Source organism: Pristiophorus japonicus, chromosome 2, assembly GCF_044704955.1.
Source record: "Pristiophorus japonicus isolate sPriJap1 chromosome 2, sPriJap1.hap1, whole genome shotgun sequence".
NCBI classification, from domain to species: Eukaryota; Metazoa; Chordata; class Chondrichthyes; family Pristiophoridae; genus Pristiophorus; species Pristiophorus japonicus.
In genome coordinates, this window is record NC_091978.1 from 269584800 (window position 1) to 269601745 (window position 16946).

General features: G+C 43.9%; 1 protein-coding gene across 3 annotated transcripts in view; it reads right to left on the bottom strand.

Annotated features, from left to right (window-relative positions):
• klhl2 (kelch-like family member 2) overlaps positions 1-16946 on the bottom strand; it is a 183349-nt gene that overhangs the window by 85546 nt on the left and 80857 nt on the right. For all 3 annotated transcript variants that reach the window (XM_070871368.1, XM_070871364.1, XM_070871370.1), the window contains 2 exons: positions 15144-15306; positions 4466-4575 (listed from right to left, as the gene is read on the bottom strand). In XM_070871368.1, coding sequence (XP_070727469.1) covers positions 4466-4575; positions 15144-15306 — 273 coding nt within the window. The remainder of the gene's footprint in view (positions 1-4465; positions 4576-15143; positions 15307-16946) is intronic.

Consider the following 16946-nt stretch of genomic DNA (forward strand, 5'->3'; position numbering starts at 1 on the left):
CTGGATTGGCTTGGCTAGGGTGAACAACCACCTCTGGTGCACAGGCCTTCTGCACAAAAGCCAGGATGGTAGTAGGGCCCATTGCCTTTGCTATGTTCAGTGAAGTTAGCTGCTTCTCAAAGTCATGTGGAGTGAACCAAACTGGCTGCACACTGGCATCTAAGAGAGTGGAGATTCAGGAAAAAGCAAGTAGGATCATCCATTCGCCACTTTTACTGTTTGCAAACACTTCAAGCTTTGTCTCTTGTATACAAATGCTGGGGTCCACCATATTTGAGGAGGATGTTGTTCATGGGCTCTCTTCCTCCTGTTAGTTGCTTTATTGTTTACCACCATTCTCAACTGGATGTGGTGGGGGCAAGAGAACTTTATGAGATCACTTAGATCTATCTATAGCCTGCTGATTTTGGTGTTTAGCAAGCAGGTGGTAGCTTGTCTGGTTTGTCCCTTCAGGCAGCAAAATTCAATTGTTGTAAATCGCCAAAATTCCAGAGATCAATTAGAGACAGCTACTATGGGCCCAAGTTTCCACAAGAAAAAAAACGGGCGCCCCTCCGAGCTGGGCGCCCGTTTTACATGCCACAAAGTGCCCCTAAAAAAATCCTCGGTATTCTCCACCTACTTGCAGATCCTCTGGCCCTCGGCGCAGCCAGCACGAGCTGTGGGGGGGTGGAGCCAGGTCCCTGCGCTGAAAACAGTGCCGGGACCTCTGCACATGCGCGCTACAGTGGGCACACAAGTGCAGTAGCTCCAGGCGCCGAACTGTGTGGGAGGGGCCCGAACTGTGTGGGAGGGGCCCGAAGCAAACAGCCCCTAGCCCTGGCTGAATGGCCTCACTGGGGCTGCGTGAATAAGGCTCCTCCCACGGCCAGCTCCTGCTCCCCCCCCCCCCCCCCCCCGACCAGACCCGAGCTCCCCGCCCCCCCCTGCCTCCCGACCAGACCCGACACCCGCTCCCCCCACCCTGCCTCTGGACCAGACCCGACACCCGCTCCCTGCCCCCGGACCAGACCCGACACCTGCGCCCCCCCCCCCCCCCGCGACTGACCCGACCGTCCCGCGCTCCTGTTCCCGCTCCCCGCCCCCCCCGACTGGACCTGCGCTCCTGTTCCCGCTCCCCGCCTCGACCCGACCGGACCCAACCCGACCCGCGCTCCCGCCCCCCGAACTGGATCCGACCTGACTCCCCCCCCTCTCCCCCCCCCCTCTCTCCCTCGCCCCCCCCCCTCTCTCTCCCTCGCCCCCCCCCCTCTCTCTCTCTCCCTCCCTCGCCCCCCCCCTCTCTCCTCCCTCCCTCCCTCGCCCCCCCCTCTCTCCCTCCCTCGCCCCCCCCCCTCTCTCCCTCCCTCGCCCCCCCCCCTCTCTCCCTCCCTCGCCCCCCCCCTCTCTCCCTCCCCCCCCCCCCTCTCTCCCTCCCCTCCCCCTCTCTCCCTCCCTCGCCCCCCCCCTCTCTCCCTCCCTCGCCCCCCCCCCTCTCTCCCTCCCTCGCCCCCCCCCCTCTCTCCCTCCCTCGCCCCCCCCCCTCTCTCCCTCCCTCGCCCCCCCCCCTCTCTCCCTCCCTCGCCCCCCCCCCCTCTCTCCCTCCCTCGCCCCCCCCCCCCTCTCTCCCTCGCCCCCCCCCCCTCTCTCTCCCTCGCCCCCCCCCCTCTCTCCCTTCCCTCCCCCCCCCCTCTCTCCCTCGCCCCCCCCCCCTCTCTCCCTCCCTCGCCCCCCCCCCCCTCTCTCCCTCCCTCGCCCCCCCCCCCCTCTCTCCCTCTTCCCCTCCCTCCCCTCCCCCCCCCCCCCCCCTTCCCCTCCCTCGCCTGTCCCCTCCCCTCCCCCCCCCCCCTCTTCCCCTCCTTCGCCTGTCCCCTCCCCTCCCCTCTCCCCCCCCCCCCCCCCGACCCGAACCGAACCTCCCTGACCCGACCCAACCCAAAGCCACCAACTGTAAATCTGGTGCTGGAGACGGGCCCTGCCCGAAGTCTCGGGCCGGCCCGTTCAGCCTTCGGTCCCGAAAGGCCTGCCTGAAGCACTTTCACACAGGTAGGAAGATGGTTTATTTAATCTTTTCTTTACTTATAAATGTTTATTCAGGTTGGATTTATTTGTATAATATTTGTATTAGTATAAATAAGGATTTATTATAGAATTTAATGACTTCCCTTCCCCACCCCCCCCACCCCCCCCCCCCCACCTCGTTCTGGACGCCCAATTTGTAACCTGCGCCTGATTTTTTAATGTGTAGAACAGGTTTTTTCAGTTCTATAAAAATCTTCACTTGCTCCATTCTACTTTTTCTACTTTAGTTTGGAGTACGTTTTCACTGTGGAAACTTTCAAAATCAGGCGTCAGTGGCCGGACACGCCCCCTTTTGAAGAAAAAATTCTGTTCCAAAGTAGAACTGTTCTATCTGACTAGAACTGCAGAAAAAAAAATGTGGAGAATTGCGATTTCTAAGACAGTCCGTTCTCCACCAGTTGCTCCTAAAAATCAGGCGCAAATCATGTGGAAACTTGGGCACTATGTGTGGGAAAAGTTGCTTAGAAGACTGGTAGCAGTGCATAAACTTACGGCTGCTCCCCAAGAACAGAAGATATAAGCAGGAAAGTCTTTTTCAAAAAAATATGCTACTTGTTCTATCGGTAGGTTTGTTAACTGTTCAATTGCTATTTGCTGCTGTTGCATGAATGTAATATGTAAGCCAATCAGATGCAAGTGTTACACTTTCAAATACAACAGACACGTTGCACATAATACTTTTTATATGCTCGTCGATCTCCCATGATGTTCTCCATAGTGAGTACAAGAATACTCAGTCACTCAGTCGTGTACAGCTGATGTCTACTGGAGTTAACATTCACTGCATCATATCTTGTCCAAGCTAAATCGCCTACAAACTTCCCACATTGTCTTGCAATCTCAAAATCAACATACCCGTAAGTAGAAGCATTCTAAGATGATAGAAATAATGAAATTTGATCCAGAAGAATAAATGTTGACAGCTATGATCCTTGTAATTCTTTTTGGCCCTACACGGCCCCTTCAAAATACTGGCTTTTGCACTGAAATGCCAGCTGCATGGGTTCCCTGGAGCAGTGCGTGGGAATATAGGCTGGCACTATGAATTAAATAGGGAAATAATTTACAAAATGTCACAGGAAAATACAAAAATGGTCATCTAACTAAAGAATGTTAAAATTATCAGCCATGTATATTAATGAATTGAAAAAATGATAACTTGAATTATTTACTGCTGATGATTAAATGAATATTCATGATTAAATGAATAGTTATAAAATGGCAGCTATTTATGAGGAAACAGTTAAGAGAGGACAAACGGGTGCAAGAGAACCCTGGAGACCCGACAGAATCTTCTGGGAGGCAGCAGTCGGGCTGGAAGAGAAGGAGGAGGCATGAAGGCCAAGAAAATAGCCTCTTTCTGTTGACAGCTCGAAGGTAGCACTTGGTTCACTGTTGTACAGATATATACACAGTCTATATCTATAACTTAAATTTAAGTGCCCATTGAAACATACATGGTTCACCTCTGTGATGCACTGTGCAGATTGCAGCTAAATCTTGAGTGTAAACTACTCTTCACACTCCTGTTACTTTCAGCATCCAGACTAGCAGCTTTTCTTCTAACTTTGCTCTATAATCTTTAGTTTCCACAACAACATTGCCCCGTGTTTTTATTCTACAACAGCATCCAGCTGTTGAAGCTCCATTCCCATACCACTGAAGCTTCGCTATTAGCTAGTTAAAGAAACAACAGACGGCATCTGCAGAGATGTCCACTGATGTGGATGTAAGCTGCTTTTCTGACAGATCATCATATAAAAATAAAAAGAGGAAGGAGGTGTGCTTGCCAATAAGAGAATTCCTAAAATCTATTGATCTAATAGTCACAGACAGCCAGACAGTCGAGCTGTATACATGTGTGACTTGATTATTCAGGTTTGTTCCAATGATAGGTGACGTTTGTATTCATTGTGTAGGAAAAAGATGGATCTGAATGAGCGGTTTAGCCTGTTGCACAAGATCATTATTACTGGGGAAGATACAGAACACAGAGCCTTGTTTTTGGATGAAAATTTAATGCATCAAATGTTTGTTTTCATAATTGGTCCACCCTTTAGTTTAGGGCTTTTCAAAAAAAAGACATAACATAAAAAAGGATCAACCTAAACTATTTCAGTCACATTCAATCAATACACTAAAAACTTTAATAAAAATGTGGAATGGAAGGAAAGATTGGCCCCATTTTTCAGTGTCAGTGCCATTCTTTTCCAGCGGGCAAAAAACTGGTTCCAAGTCTCTGTCATTCCACACATCTGGTTGGTAGGTGATGCACAAATGCATTCCCACCATTCAACCATCCTTGTAAGCAAGGATCTGGCCTTGGCCGAATACCTCCAATTCTCAAGTTTAAATCAATGTCAATTCATTGAAAGTCTTCCAATATTAATTATTGTTGTTTTACCTTTTCTTCCGATGAGATTGTGAGCATGTCACTGGCTATCAGACTGCATACTTGATCTATACCAAGGTTGAGGAATTCCTCTCCGAGCACAACCTCTGAGAAATGCTGTTCTGTTCAAAGAAAAACAAAGAGAAAAGAAAAGAAATTATTGCACAAGTTGTTTTAGTTTTAAAAACAGTAAGGGCTCATTAAAACTGGGATTACCACTACAGGAACAAACACTTGTCCTGGAAGATCAAGTGGAAGAAGCAAAACATAAGTGTGTACTGCTACTGTACTCACTGTGAAGAGATGCCCAGATTATTATGGTTATGTGATTATGAAAACATAATGCCAATGGTGTGAAAACAATACGTCGAAAGGTATTGTTTAAAAACAATTGAATGTTGTATCTTTACTTCAAAACCAAAGTTAAAAAATCCTAAGAGAAATACATAAATTATATTTTCTTCATGGATTTGGTTTACATAGATGAGGTACAGCATCATGCTGGTAACACAGTTTGTGTTGTGATATTTTCCAAGCAAAAATAATGCATGAAGCCCTGAATCTCTTAGTTACATAAGGTAGCTTTGAACCTCTACTTTATAAGGCACGATTGTGTGCAACTCGGCATGACAGAGTTCCTTTCCCCTGCCAGTTCTAGTTTTGTTTCTATCCAAGATGAACACTGTTACCATGGGTAGAGGTTTGGCACGCTGGTCATAATAGCATTTCTTCTCCTTCTTCTGAATGTTGTTATGCTGAACCACTTTTGAAGTTGTCTTTAAAAGGCAAGTCATAACAGATGCAACCATCCATCAAAAGTTGTGCTGGGGAGAACCCATTCTCCAACAGTGTGTAACTAACAAAGCCTTGTTTGGATCTTGACCACAGACACTATTTTTTTTTTACATATAAAAGATCATTTGATTTGGGTATCATGAGCTAAAAGCACTGTGCTTAAAGTTGCACTCTTCCACAACTCAATACTATCATAACAAGGTCAGTCATCAATGAAGACCTCCTCTGGTATACTATTTCTGCAACATATTGATTTCGCTACTTGAATAACCAATTCACTGCTAGCATGTCAAATGGCATACTTCAGGATAATTAGAACGCTGGCAAGCTAGTATTAAGTACTAATTTTGTATTCAGAGATGTGAAGCAATTTCTGCCATAGCCTTGTGATAAACAGATGGGGAGGGAATGGCTTTGTTTGTTGCTTATTCAATTAAGTAACACTTGGAAGCACAATCTTTCACTCAAGCTCTTATATCCTGGTTCAATCTTAGCCAATACATAATCCCATGGGCTCTTCGCTTGCATTTCTCAATACCAAAATGTCGCACAGCAAGGAATTACAATTCTGCTTGATCACGGATAGTCCATCTCTAGTTCCAGCAATCCACAATTTCCTTGAAGCAGGACTCCATTTGCTCTGGCCATGTATTTTACATGGCATCTTGCAGAATTTGCATTCCTCAGTATCTTCTGCGATGCAATCTCCATTTCGATACTGATCCTGATACTGATACTATCAAACTGTGCATATATGCTATTACTTTATCAACACTAGAACTCTAACAACGTGGGGGTTCTCAACAATGTATCAGCTGTGTACGTTATCACAGCACATGTAGATAGCATTTCTGCAATTTTTGTATTCTTGGTAGACAATCAGAGAGATTTCTTTAAAAGTAACCAAAGGCTTATGATCAGTCTTAACTTCACCAATCTATATTATGCCCAAATTAGCCACTGATGGAAATACTCATAAGAAAATGTTATTTGTGCTCTCTCATCGATTTGGAACAAAAACAGAAAATGTTGGAAACACTCAGCAGACCAGGCAGCATCCGTGGAGAGAGAAATAGTTAACGTTTCCGGTCTGAGACACTTTGTCAGAACTGGAAAAGTTAGAGATGCAACAGATTTTAAGCAGGTGCAGAGGCAGGGAAAGGGAGCGGGGGAAAGAACAAAGGACAGTCTGTGATAGGGTGGAAGGCAGGAGTGATTAAATTTTGCAAATGGGGATGGCAGAATCATAAATTGCCACCTGAAAAAATAAGGGCAGAAGTTATGGGCTGAAATTGTTGAACTTGAAGTGGAGTGCAGAAGGCTGTAAAGTGCCTAAGCGAAAGATGAGGTGCTGTTCCTCAAGCTTCACTGGAACAGTGCAGGAGGCCGAGGTCGGAGAGATCGGAGTGGGAGTGGAGCGGAGAATTAAAGTGACAGGCGACCAGAAGCTCGGGGTCACGCTTACGGACTTAACGGAGGTGTTCCGCAAAATGGTCACCCAATCGGTGTTTGGTCTCTCCAAATTAGAGGAGACCGCATCGTGAGCAGCGAATACAGTATACTAAATGGCAAGTACAACAAATAAATCACTTTCACCTGGAAGGAGTGTTTGGGGTCTTGGATAGTGGGAAGGGAGGAGGTAAAAAGGCAGATGTTGCATCTCCTGCGCTTGCACAGGAAGGTGCCATGGGGAGGGGAGGGGCTGTTGGGGGTGATTCTGGAGTGGACCAGGGTGTCGCGAAGGGGGCGGTCCCTTTGGAATGTTGAAAGGGGAGGGGAGGGGAAGATGCGTTTGGTGGTGGGACCATGCTTGTGGTGGCGAAAATGGCAGAGGATGATCCTTTGAATGTGGAGGTAGGTGGGGTGAAAGGTGAGGACAAGGAGAATCCTATCGTGATTCTGGGAGGGAGGGAATGGGGTGAGATCAGAAGTGCGGGAAATGGAACATACACTGTAGAAGGGAATACTCTGTTGAGGAAAAAAGACATAATCGGAAGCACTAGTGTGGAAGGTGCCATCATTAGAACTGATGCGGCGGAGATGGAAAAACTGGGAGAATGGAAGAGTCCTTACACGAAACAGGGTGGGAGGAAGTGCAGTCCAGATAGCTGTGGAAGTCAGTGGGCTTATAGTAGATGTTTGTAGATAGCCTATCCCCAGAAATGGAGACAGAGAAGTCGAGGAAGGGAAGGGAAGAGTCTGAGATGGACCACGTAAAGATGAGGGACCCCATTAAAATAATGTAGCCCAGAACAACAAGAGTAAAAAATGATGTAAGTGACTCCATGAAATTTGTTTATTGCACTGCATATGTATTGGCTTACATTCTTTAAAGAAATTAAATCATTTGTTTTAAAAATCTATTTACAACAGGCTGACCCTAACCATACCAAAAAGCCACTAGGACCATAAAAGTCTGTAATTTTGCAACTTTCAGCTAACTGCATGAAGAATCAAAGATGAAATTCTCACCCGCAGCCACTGCCACCCCCTCCCCGCAATCATGATATTGATGCTCAAGATGAGTATTTCTACTGGAGAATGAACAAATTTGCATTCAACGCCTACCAAGTCATATACCGAATGATTATAAGTAGAGTAAAACTCCCTCTACTCTATCCTAACAAAGTGTCCCAGCTACAGAAGAGCAACCTCTACTGCATCAGTTTAATATATTTTCCCAATTAACATACCAGTTACTTGAAGTCTTCGTGAAATTGTCAATTTTAGTTCCTTTAGGGATAGTTTAGTACTGTGGATCACCAAGTCCCTTACACCAGCCAGCAGTCGTTGGCTAAAGGCATTCATATCCCATAAACAGCTCAATATTTAAAATACTAAATATTGGGTTATCCTACTGCGAATTAATTTAGAAATGGGTTATGTTTCTTTAACTCTTCAATAAACCATAATTTATTTTAATCCACTCAGAATACTAAATGTTTGCTGCACCCACTTATCTATTTTAAAAAGGTATGTAATAACATTTTTAAAAACATTCTTTTTTAAGTAGTGTGGCACAACAAATCATTTGGACAGGACTTATTTTCATTTTGTAATAACAATTTAAACATTGAAGCCTTTTTTGAAGGTTTACTAGCTCGAAAATAGATAGTGTATAAAGAACAATGTCACAATTATAATGGCTAAATTGCTTGTTTGCATGTAAAAAAACACAAAGCACCACAAAAGTAATTTGCATGCAGCTCATTGTCTGAATATTGAATGATTCTGCAATCACAATGAATTGTAATCAAGTATTTACTTTTATATAAAAGGGCACACGGGAAATTGCAGTATGAATTTAGTAAAGATATGTCTGTCTAATTAAAACAGATGTAGAAGGAAAAGGATTTATGCATTACAAACATTTGGCTCTTCCCATTAGACCTTTTACGTGAATAAACTGAATAGGTCGGTTTCAGGGCAGATTACTGAAAACACCATGTGCAGTAATAAGATTAAACAGACAATAGAGTGGGTCTAAAACACCATTTGCAAGCAAGACAACCAGCAGGCACCAAAAATGTGAAGAAAATGTAAAAACTATAATTGTGAGCTGGTTGCATAGTAAATAAACCAACCCACTCAAAATCACCCGAGGACTATTAATTTGTTAGAAAGTAATCTGCATCTAGCTGACAAGTGGAAAGCTGCAAGAAAGAAGAAAAGCATTAGATAAGCTTTTTCTGCAATATTTTCTGGTTACTAAGGTGACTGAGAGAAGGAAAAAGCATAGATATAGAATCCTGCCTACACGATGTTTCTCCTGAAGAATCAGCACCTTCATCAAACGCAATTTTCATAAACTGTAAGACACCTATCTGACTTTACCACCTATTCTGCAGTGACACACGTGAATCAAATATTGCAGCACTAAAATTGCATTTCTACCTGGTTTCCACACCATCAAATTGAGTATAATTTAAAAAACTATAATCTTTTAAAGCTATACTCTGCACAATACTTGTAAATCGAATTAAAATCAGTCATGAAAATAATCACAATTACACTCAAATGTTTTTTTTCTAATTTTCCTTATTTTCTCCACCTCCCACACAGCAAAGAATGACTAAAAAAATGATTCAGGAAAGATAGACTATGAAAGTAAACTAGCACAAAATATAAAAACAGATAGTAAGAGTTTCTATAGGTATATAAAAAGAAAAAGAGTGGCTAAAGTAAATGTTGGTCCTTTATAGAGGACGAGACCAGGGAATTAGTAATGGGGCACATGGAGATGGCAGAAACTCTGAACAAGTATTTTGTATCAGTCTTTACAGTAGAGGACACTAACAATATTCCAACAGTGGATAATCAAGGGGATGTAGCAAGGGGGGGAGGAACTTAACACAATCACAATCACTAAGGAGGCGGTGGTGAGTAAGATAATGGGACTAACGGCAGATAAATCCCCTGGACCTGATGGCTTGCATCCCAAGGTCTTGAGAAGTAGCGGCAAGGATTGTGGATGCATTGGTTGTAATTTACCAAAATTCCCTGGATTCTGGGAAGGTTCCAGCAGATTGGAAAACTGCAAATGCAACGCCCCTATTCAAAAAAGGAGGCAGACAAAAAGCAGGAAACTATGGGCTCAAATTTCAGCCTGAGTTGCTCCTATTTTTTTGGAGCAACTAGTTTAGAAGGGTGCATCTTAGAAATTGCAATTCTCGGCATTTAGTTTGCTCCAGTTCTAGTGAGTTAGAATAGTTTCATTTTAGAAGAGATTTTTTTTTTTTTTAAAAAAGGGGGGCATGTCCAGCCACTTACGCCTGTTTTGAAAGTTTAGGCAGCGAAAACTTACTCCAAACTAACTTAGAATGGAGTAAGTGTAGATTTTTGTACGCTCAGAAAAACCTTGCCTACACTTATAAAACAGGCGTAGGGAACGAGAGATTGGGGGGTGGGGGGGAGGAGAGAAGGGGGGTTTACAAACATTAAACACTTCACTTTTACAAATAAAGAGCCATCATCAATAATAAATGATAAATAAATCAAAAAATAATTTTTTTAAAATTTTAAAAATCAATAAATAAAAAATTTAATTTCTACTCACCTACTGCAGCACCGAGAGCCCTCCAACAACGTGTTTGGACGCCCCCCCCCCCCGGTGTCTCTTTCTCTGATAGCGAGGGGTGGGGGGGAAAAAGAGGGAGGGAGGAGAGGGAAGGGGGAGAAGGGAGAAGGGAGAAGGGAGAAGGGGGGGGGGGGGTAAGAGAAAAGAGAGGAGAGGGGAGGGCTGATCGGACCCCACCGACATCGTGGAAGCTGGGCTGCCGCGGAGGACTTCGGTCGGGGCCCGCCCCCAGCGAGATGCCGGGCGGGGGAGCTGAACAGGAGGGAGTCCCGAGTTCCAATCTTCGCCCGGGGAGCCCATTTGGCCAGGGCTAGGGCCAGCGTGCTTCAGTCCCCTCCCACGCAGCCTCGGAGGCAAGGAGCCACTGCACATGCGCGCACACTCTAGCGCGCATGTGCAGAGGTCCCGACACTGTTTTCAGTGCCGGGACCTAGCTCCGTTCCCGACCCCTTGTGCTGCGCCATGCTGACCGCAAAGTCGTCCTGAGGAGCTCGCAGAATCACAAGGTAAGTTTTCGGCGCCCCTTTTATTCCAGAAAGACGGCGCACCTTATGGAGGTATGCCGTTTTTACAGTGGGCGGAAACTTGGGCCCTATAGACCAGTTAGCCTAACATCTGTGGTTGGGAAAATGTTGGAGTCCATTATTAAAGAAGCAGTAACAGGACATTTGGAAAAGCAAAATTTGGTCAGGCAAAGTCAGTATGGATTTATGAAGGGGAAGTCACGTTTGACAAATTTGCTGGAGTTTTTTGAGGATGTAACGAACAGGGTGGATAAAGAGGAACCAGTGAATGTGGTGTATTTGGACTTCCAGAAGGCATTTGACAAGATGCCACACAAAAAGGTTACTGCACAAGATAAAAGTTCAGGGGTTGGGGTAATATATTAGCATGGATAGAGGATTGGCTAACTAACAGAAAACAGAGAGCCAGGATAAATGGTTCATTCTCTGGTTGGCAACCAGTAACTAGTGGGGTGCCACAGGGATCAGTGCTGGGACCCCAACTATTTACAATCTATATGAACGTGGAAGAGGGAACGGAGTGTAATGTAGCCAAGTTTGCTGACGATACAAAGATGGGAGGAAGGACAATGTGTGAGGACATAGACAGGCTAAGTGAGTGGGCAAGAATTTGGCAGATGGAGTATAATGTTAGAAAGTGTGAGGTCATGCACTTGGGCAGAAAAAAAAATCAAAGAGCAAGTTATTATTTAAATGGAGAAAGATTGCAAAGTGCTGCAGTACAGCAGGACCTGGGGGTACTTGTGCATGAAACACAGGGGGATAGTATGCAGGTAGAGCAAATGATCAGGAAGGCCAATGGAACCTTGGCCTTTATTGCAAAGGGGATGGAGTATAAAAGCAGGGAAGTCTTGTTACAGCTGTACAGGGTATTGGTGAGGCCACACCTGGAATACTGCGTGCAGTTTTGGTTTACGAAAGGATATACTTGCTGTGGGGGCAGATCAGAGAAGGTTCACTAGGTTGATGCTGGGGATGAGGGGGTTGACATGAGGAAAGGTTGAGTAGGTTGGGCCTCTACTCATTGGAGTTCAGAAGAATGAGAGGTGATCTTATCGAAACGTATAAGATTATGAGGGGGCTTGACAAGGTGGATGCAGAGAGGATGTTTTCACTGGCGGGAGAGACTAGAACTAGAGGGCATAATCTTAGAATAAGAGGCCGCCCATTTAGAACTGAGATGAGGAGAAATTTCTTCTGAGGGTTGTGAATCTGTGGAATTCACCGCCTCAGAGAGCTGTGGAAGCTGGGACATTAAATAAATTTAAGACAGAAATAGACAGTTTCTTAAACGATAAGGGGATAAGGGGTTATGAGGAGCAGGCAGGGAAGTGGAGCTGAGTCCATGATCAGATCAGCCATGATCTTATTGAATGGCAGAGCAGACTCGAGGGGCCTTATTCTGCTCCTATTTCTTAAGTTCTTATACTGAACTCGCCAGGATCTCCCCTGCTCCTGATCGCAATCCAATGACCCTTGCTAGAAAATCTGTGAGGACATCAGATGTTGGCAGATTTTTTGGTTTAAAGAAATTGCAAATGCAAGTTACTGTGCAACATGTTAGGGTTTATGAATGAAATGTCCATATATTGTAAAATAAACATTTTAACATTCGACTTGGGTTTAAGAATTTCTGAATGTTCATTGCACCTTATTGCCATTATTTGAGATAACTTAGCACTTAAACTGGCACGAGCAAAAACAAGTCAGTATTAAATGATTTCTGAGCTTGAGCTCATGAATAAACAGTTTTATTGACATGAATCTTATTTTACATGCCAAAGCAAGTTTGCAAACATTTATAAATTAATAAAATGAATTACAAGAACTATTTCAAGTACTTAAGTTAACACACAACAAAACAATTGTGCTTGTAGGAAATTATATCGATTTGAGTCATTAACTTTGAACTAAATGAGTTGAAGTACTCATAGCAGCTTTCAAGCTGTAACCCAGTAAACAAATATACACGTTATTAATCATTGCCCACAACCATGCTAAAGGCACCAAGTCTAGGGCAGAAATTCTCTGTAAAATATTGCTAAATGATTTGGCAAAATGCAACCAGATTAATTTTTCCTTTGTAATATCCATCTCAAATTTTACATAGACAATTCGATTAGAAATAAATAAGCCTTGCACAATATTTGCAAACCTAAAATAACTTCAGCTTTCGTATATATAAATGCAACTCCAATATTTTAATGGGGAAAGATATAAACTGGATAGTAATTAACGTAATATTTAGTCAGCTTTGAAGCAGCTGACAATAGAGTAAATTGTAAAAAAGAGCTCCCCTGATGGATTAGTTGGTAACTGCACTATTCAACGTGGTATGAGCCATATAAGCCAGAGGGCCCCAGCTTCAATTCCTCTGTTAGCTCTGGGGCAACAGTGGGTTGTTCCAAATGGACTCAGCACGCGCTCCCCATTCCTGATCACTAGCCGTGCTATAAAGTTTGTGTGAACACCAGATGAGAATAGGATTGGGTGTGGTTACATAAGAACATAAGAAATAGGAACAGGAGTAGGCCATATGGCCCCACAAGCCTGCTCCGCCATTTAATACTACCATGGCTGATCCGATCATGGACTCAGGTCCACTTCCCTGCCTGTTCTCCATAACCCTTCATTCCCTTATCGTTTAACAAAATAGTCTATTTCTGTCTAAAATTTATTCAATGTCCCAGCTTCCACAGCTCTGAGGCAGCAAACTCCACAGATTCACAACCCTAAGAAATTTCTCCTCATCTCAGTTTTAAATGAGCAGCCCCTTATTCTGAGATTATGCCCTCTAGTTCTAGTCTCCCCCATCAGTGGAAACATCCTCTCTGCATCCACCTTGTCAAGCCTCCTCATAATCTTTTACGTTTCGATAAGATCGCCTCTCATTCTTCTGAATTCCAATGAGTAGAGGCCCAACCTACTCAACCTTTCCTCATAAGTCAACCCCCTCATCTCCAGGATCAACCATGTGAACTGCCTCCAAAGAAAGTATATCCTTTCGTAAATATGGAAACCAAAACTGCACGCACTATTCCAGGTGTGGGCTCACCAATACCCTGTACAACTGTAGCAAGACATCCCTGCTTTTATAAATCGATCCCCTTTGCAATAAAGGCCAAGATTCCATTGGCCTTCCTGATCACTTGCTCTACCTGCATACTAATCTTTTGTGTTTCATGCACAACTACCCCCAGGTCCCGCTGTACTGCAGCACTTTTCAATCTTTCTCCATTTGAATAATAGCTTGCTCTTTGATTTTTTTTCTGCCAAAGTGCATGCCCACTCACTTAGCCTGTCTATGTCCTTTTGCAGATTTTGTGTGTCCTCCTCACACATTGCTTTTCCTCCCATCTTTGTATCGTCAGCAAACTTGGCTACGTTACACTCGGTCCCTTCATTAATATAGATTGTAAATAGTTGGGGTCCCAGCACTGATCCTTGCAGCACCCCACTGGTTACTGATTACCAAACTGAGAATGAACCACTTATCCCGACTCTCAGTTTTCTGTTCATTAACCAATCCTCTATCCATGCGGTCCACGATCAAAAGTCTGTGCACACTGATCAGGATCACGTGCAGAATTACATAGAATATACAGCATAAACACAGGCCACATGGCCCAACTAGTCTGTGCTGGTATTTATACTTCCCACGAGTCTCCTCCTATTCCCCCTACCTCATCTCAGCCTTTCAGCATATCTTTCTATTTCCTTTTCTCTCATGTATTCATTTAGGTTTCCTTTTGAAAGTATCTAAATTATTTGCCTCAACCAAAGTTCCACATTCTAACCGCTCTCTACATTTCTCCTTATTTCCCTGTTGGATTTGTTAGTAACTATCTTGTATTTATTATGACCCTTAGATTTGGATTCTCCCACAAATGGGAACATTCTTTACACATCTCTCCTATCCATCTAATTCATAATTTTAAAGATTTCTATCAGGTCACTTCTAAGTCTCTTTTCTAAAGAAAAAAAGCCCCAACCTGTTCAATCTTGGCTATGGTAATGGAGGATTGCTGTCACTTACGGAACTATTCCCCAAAACAACTGAGGAAATGAAAAGGGGAGGAGTGGAGAATTTATTGTTCCAGTAGTTACCACAGTAAGTTGATAACATACGTTTTGGTCCTCTGCATGAATACAATCTCTGCCATCATCTGATATGTAGACTATACATAAAGAAAAAAAAAATTCCACAAATTATCTAAAAGACGCACATTACATGGTTAATTATTGACCATATCCAGGGCTTAAAGGGCACAGAGCTCTTTTGGACAGCACTTGCCTGCATACGTGTTGGCTTGGTTCAAGAGTTCAGTGCAGGCATGCATATCAGCAAAAGCTCGAATCCCTAAACAATTGGTAGGATGAAGCTGGGACTCCAGGAAATCACAACACGTCTTTCTCACATCCTGTAACTGCAGTAGTCCTGCGGCTGGAAGTAACACCTGTTAAAGAATAGTAACACATAACATAAGACAACTTCATATGAACAATTAAAGTTACTGTGCATTTTGACAGGAAGACATCACATGTTAAGAATCCCATAAATAGGCAACACAAATATAAGTTCAAACACCAATACTGACCAATTTCGTTACTTGATTGCCTTATGAAGTTGGGGGAACTTTGCAGAGTTTCTCTTGAAGTTGGCCAGTTTTTTTGCCTCCCAAGAAATTAGCATTACTAGTATGTGTTAACATAATGGATGCTATACAAAGTTGCTATATCCAGTTGATCATCATAGAATCATATAAATTTACAGCACAGAAGGAGGCCCTTTCGGCCCATCATGTCCGTGCCAGCCAACAAGAGGCTATCCAGCTAATCCCACTTTCCGGCTCTAGGTCCGTAGCCCTGCAGGTTACAGCATTTTAAGTGCACATCCAAGTACTTTTTAAAATATGGTGAAGGTTTCTGCCTCTACCACCCTTTCAGGCAGTAAGTTCCAGACCCCCACAACCCTCTGGGTGAAGAAATTTCCCCTCAAATCCCCTCTCATCCCTGTACCAATTACTTTAATGTATGTCCCCTGATTGTTGACTCCTCTGCTAAGGGAAATGGGCCCTTTCTATCCACTATCTAGGTCCCTCATAACTTTTTACACCTCAATGAGGTTTCCCCTCAGCCTCCTCTGTTCCAAGGAAAACAAACCCAGCCTATCCAATCTGTCCTCATAGTTAATATTCTCCACTCCCAGCAACATCCTCGTAAATCTCCTCTGTACCCTCTCCAGTGCAATCACATCCTTCCTGTAATGTGGTGACCAGAACTGCATTACGCTAGCTGTGATCCAATTAGTGTTTTATACCATTCAAGCATAACACCCCCCACCCCCCCCCCGCCACTCTTATATTCTATGCCTCGGCTAATAAAGGCAAGCATTCCGTATGCCTTCTTAACCACCTTATCGACCTGGCTTGCTACCTTCAGGGATCTGTCGACATGCACTCCAAAGTCCCTTTGTTCCTCTACATTGCTCAGTGTCCTACTATTTAATGTGTATTCCCTTTTCTGGTTAGTCCTCCCCAAATGCATTACCTCACACATCTCCTGACTGAATTCCATTTGCCACTGTTCTGTCCATCTGATTGATATCTTCCTGCAGTCTACAGCTTTCTTCATCAAACACAGCTGATTTTAGTATAATCTGCAAATGTCTTAATCATACCCCCTATATTCAAGTCTAGATCATTGATGTATACCACAAAAAGCAAGGGACCTAGTACTGAGCCCTGCAGAACCCCAGTGGAATCAGCCTTCCAGACACAAAAACATCCATCAACTACTTGATGGTGGGAGAATTAATGGCTCTCACAGCATTTGAATAGAAAAAGCTACATGCCAATTTAAAATGTTATGGTTTACTAAGTGGCACAGGATAGTTAATTAAATGAAATTTTATCAAGCTCTCACAATGGCTCGCTGGTTAAAGGCACCACCCAGTGCAACAGTAAGTCATGCAAACCAGAAGGCCCCAAGTTCAATTCTCAGCCTGTGCTGCTGGCTGATCTCAGTCAGGGCAACAATTGGGACACTACAATTAACAGCAGCAACCCCAGTCTAGGGAGGCGAAAGAAAGAATAAA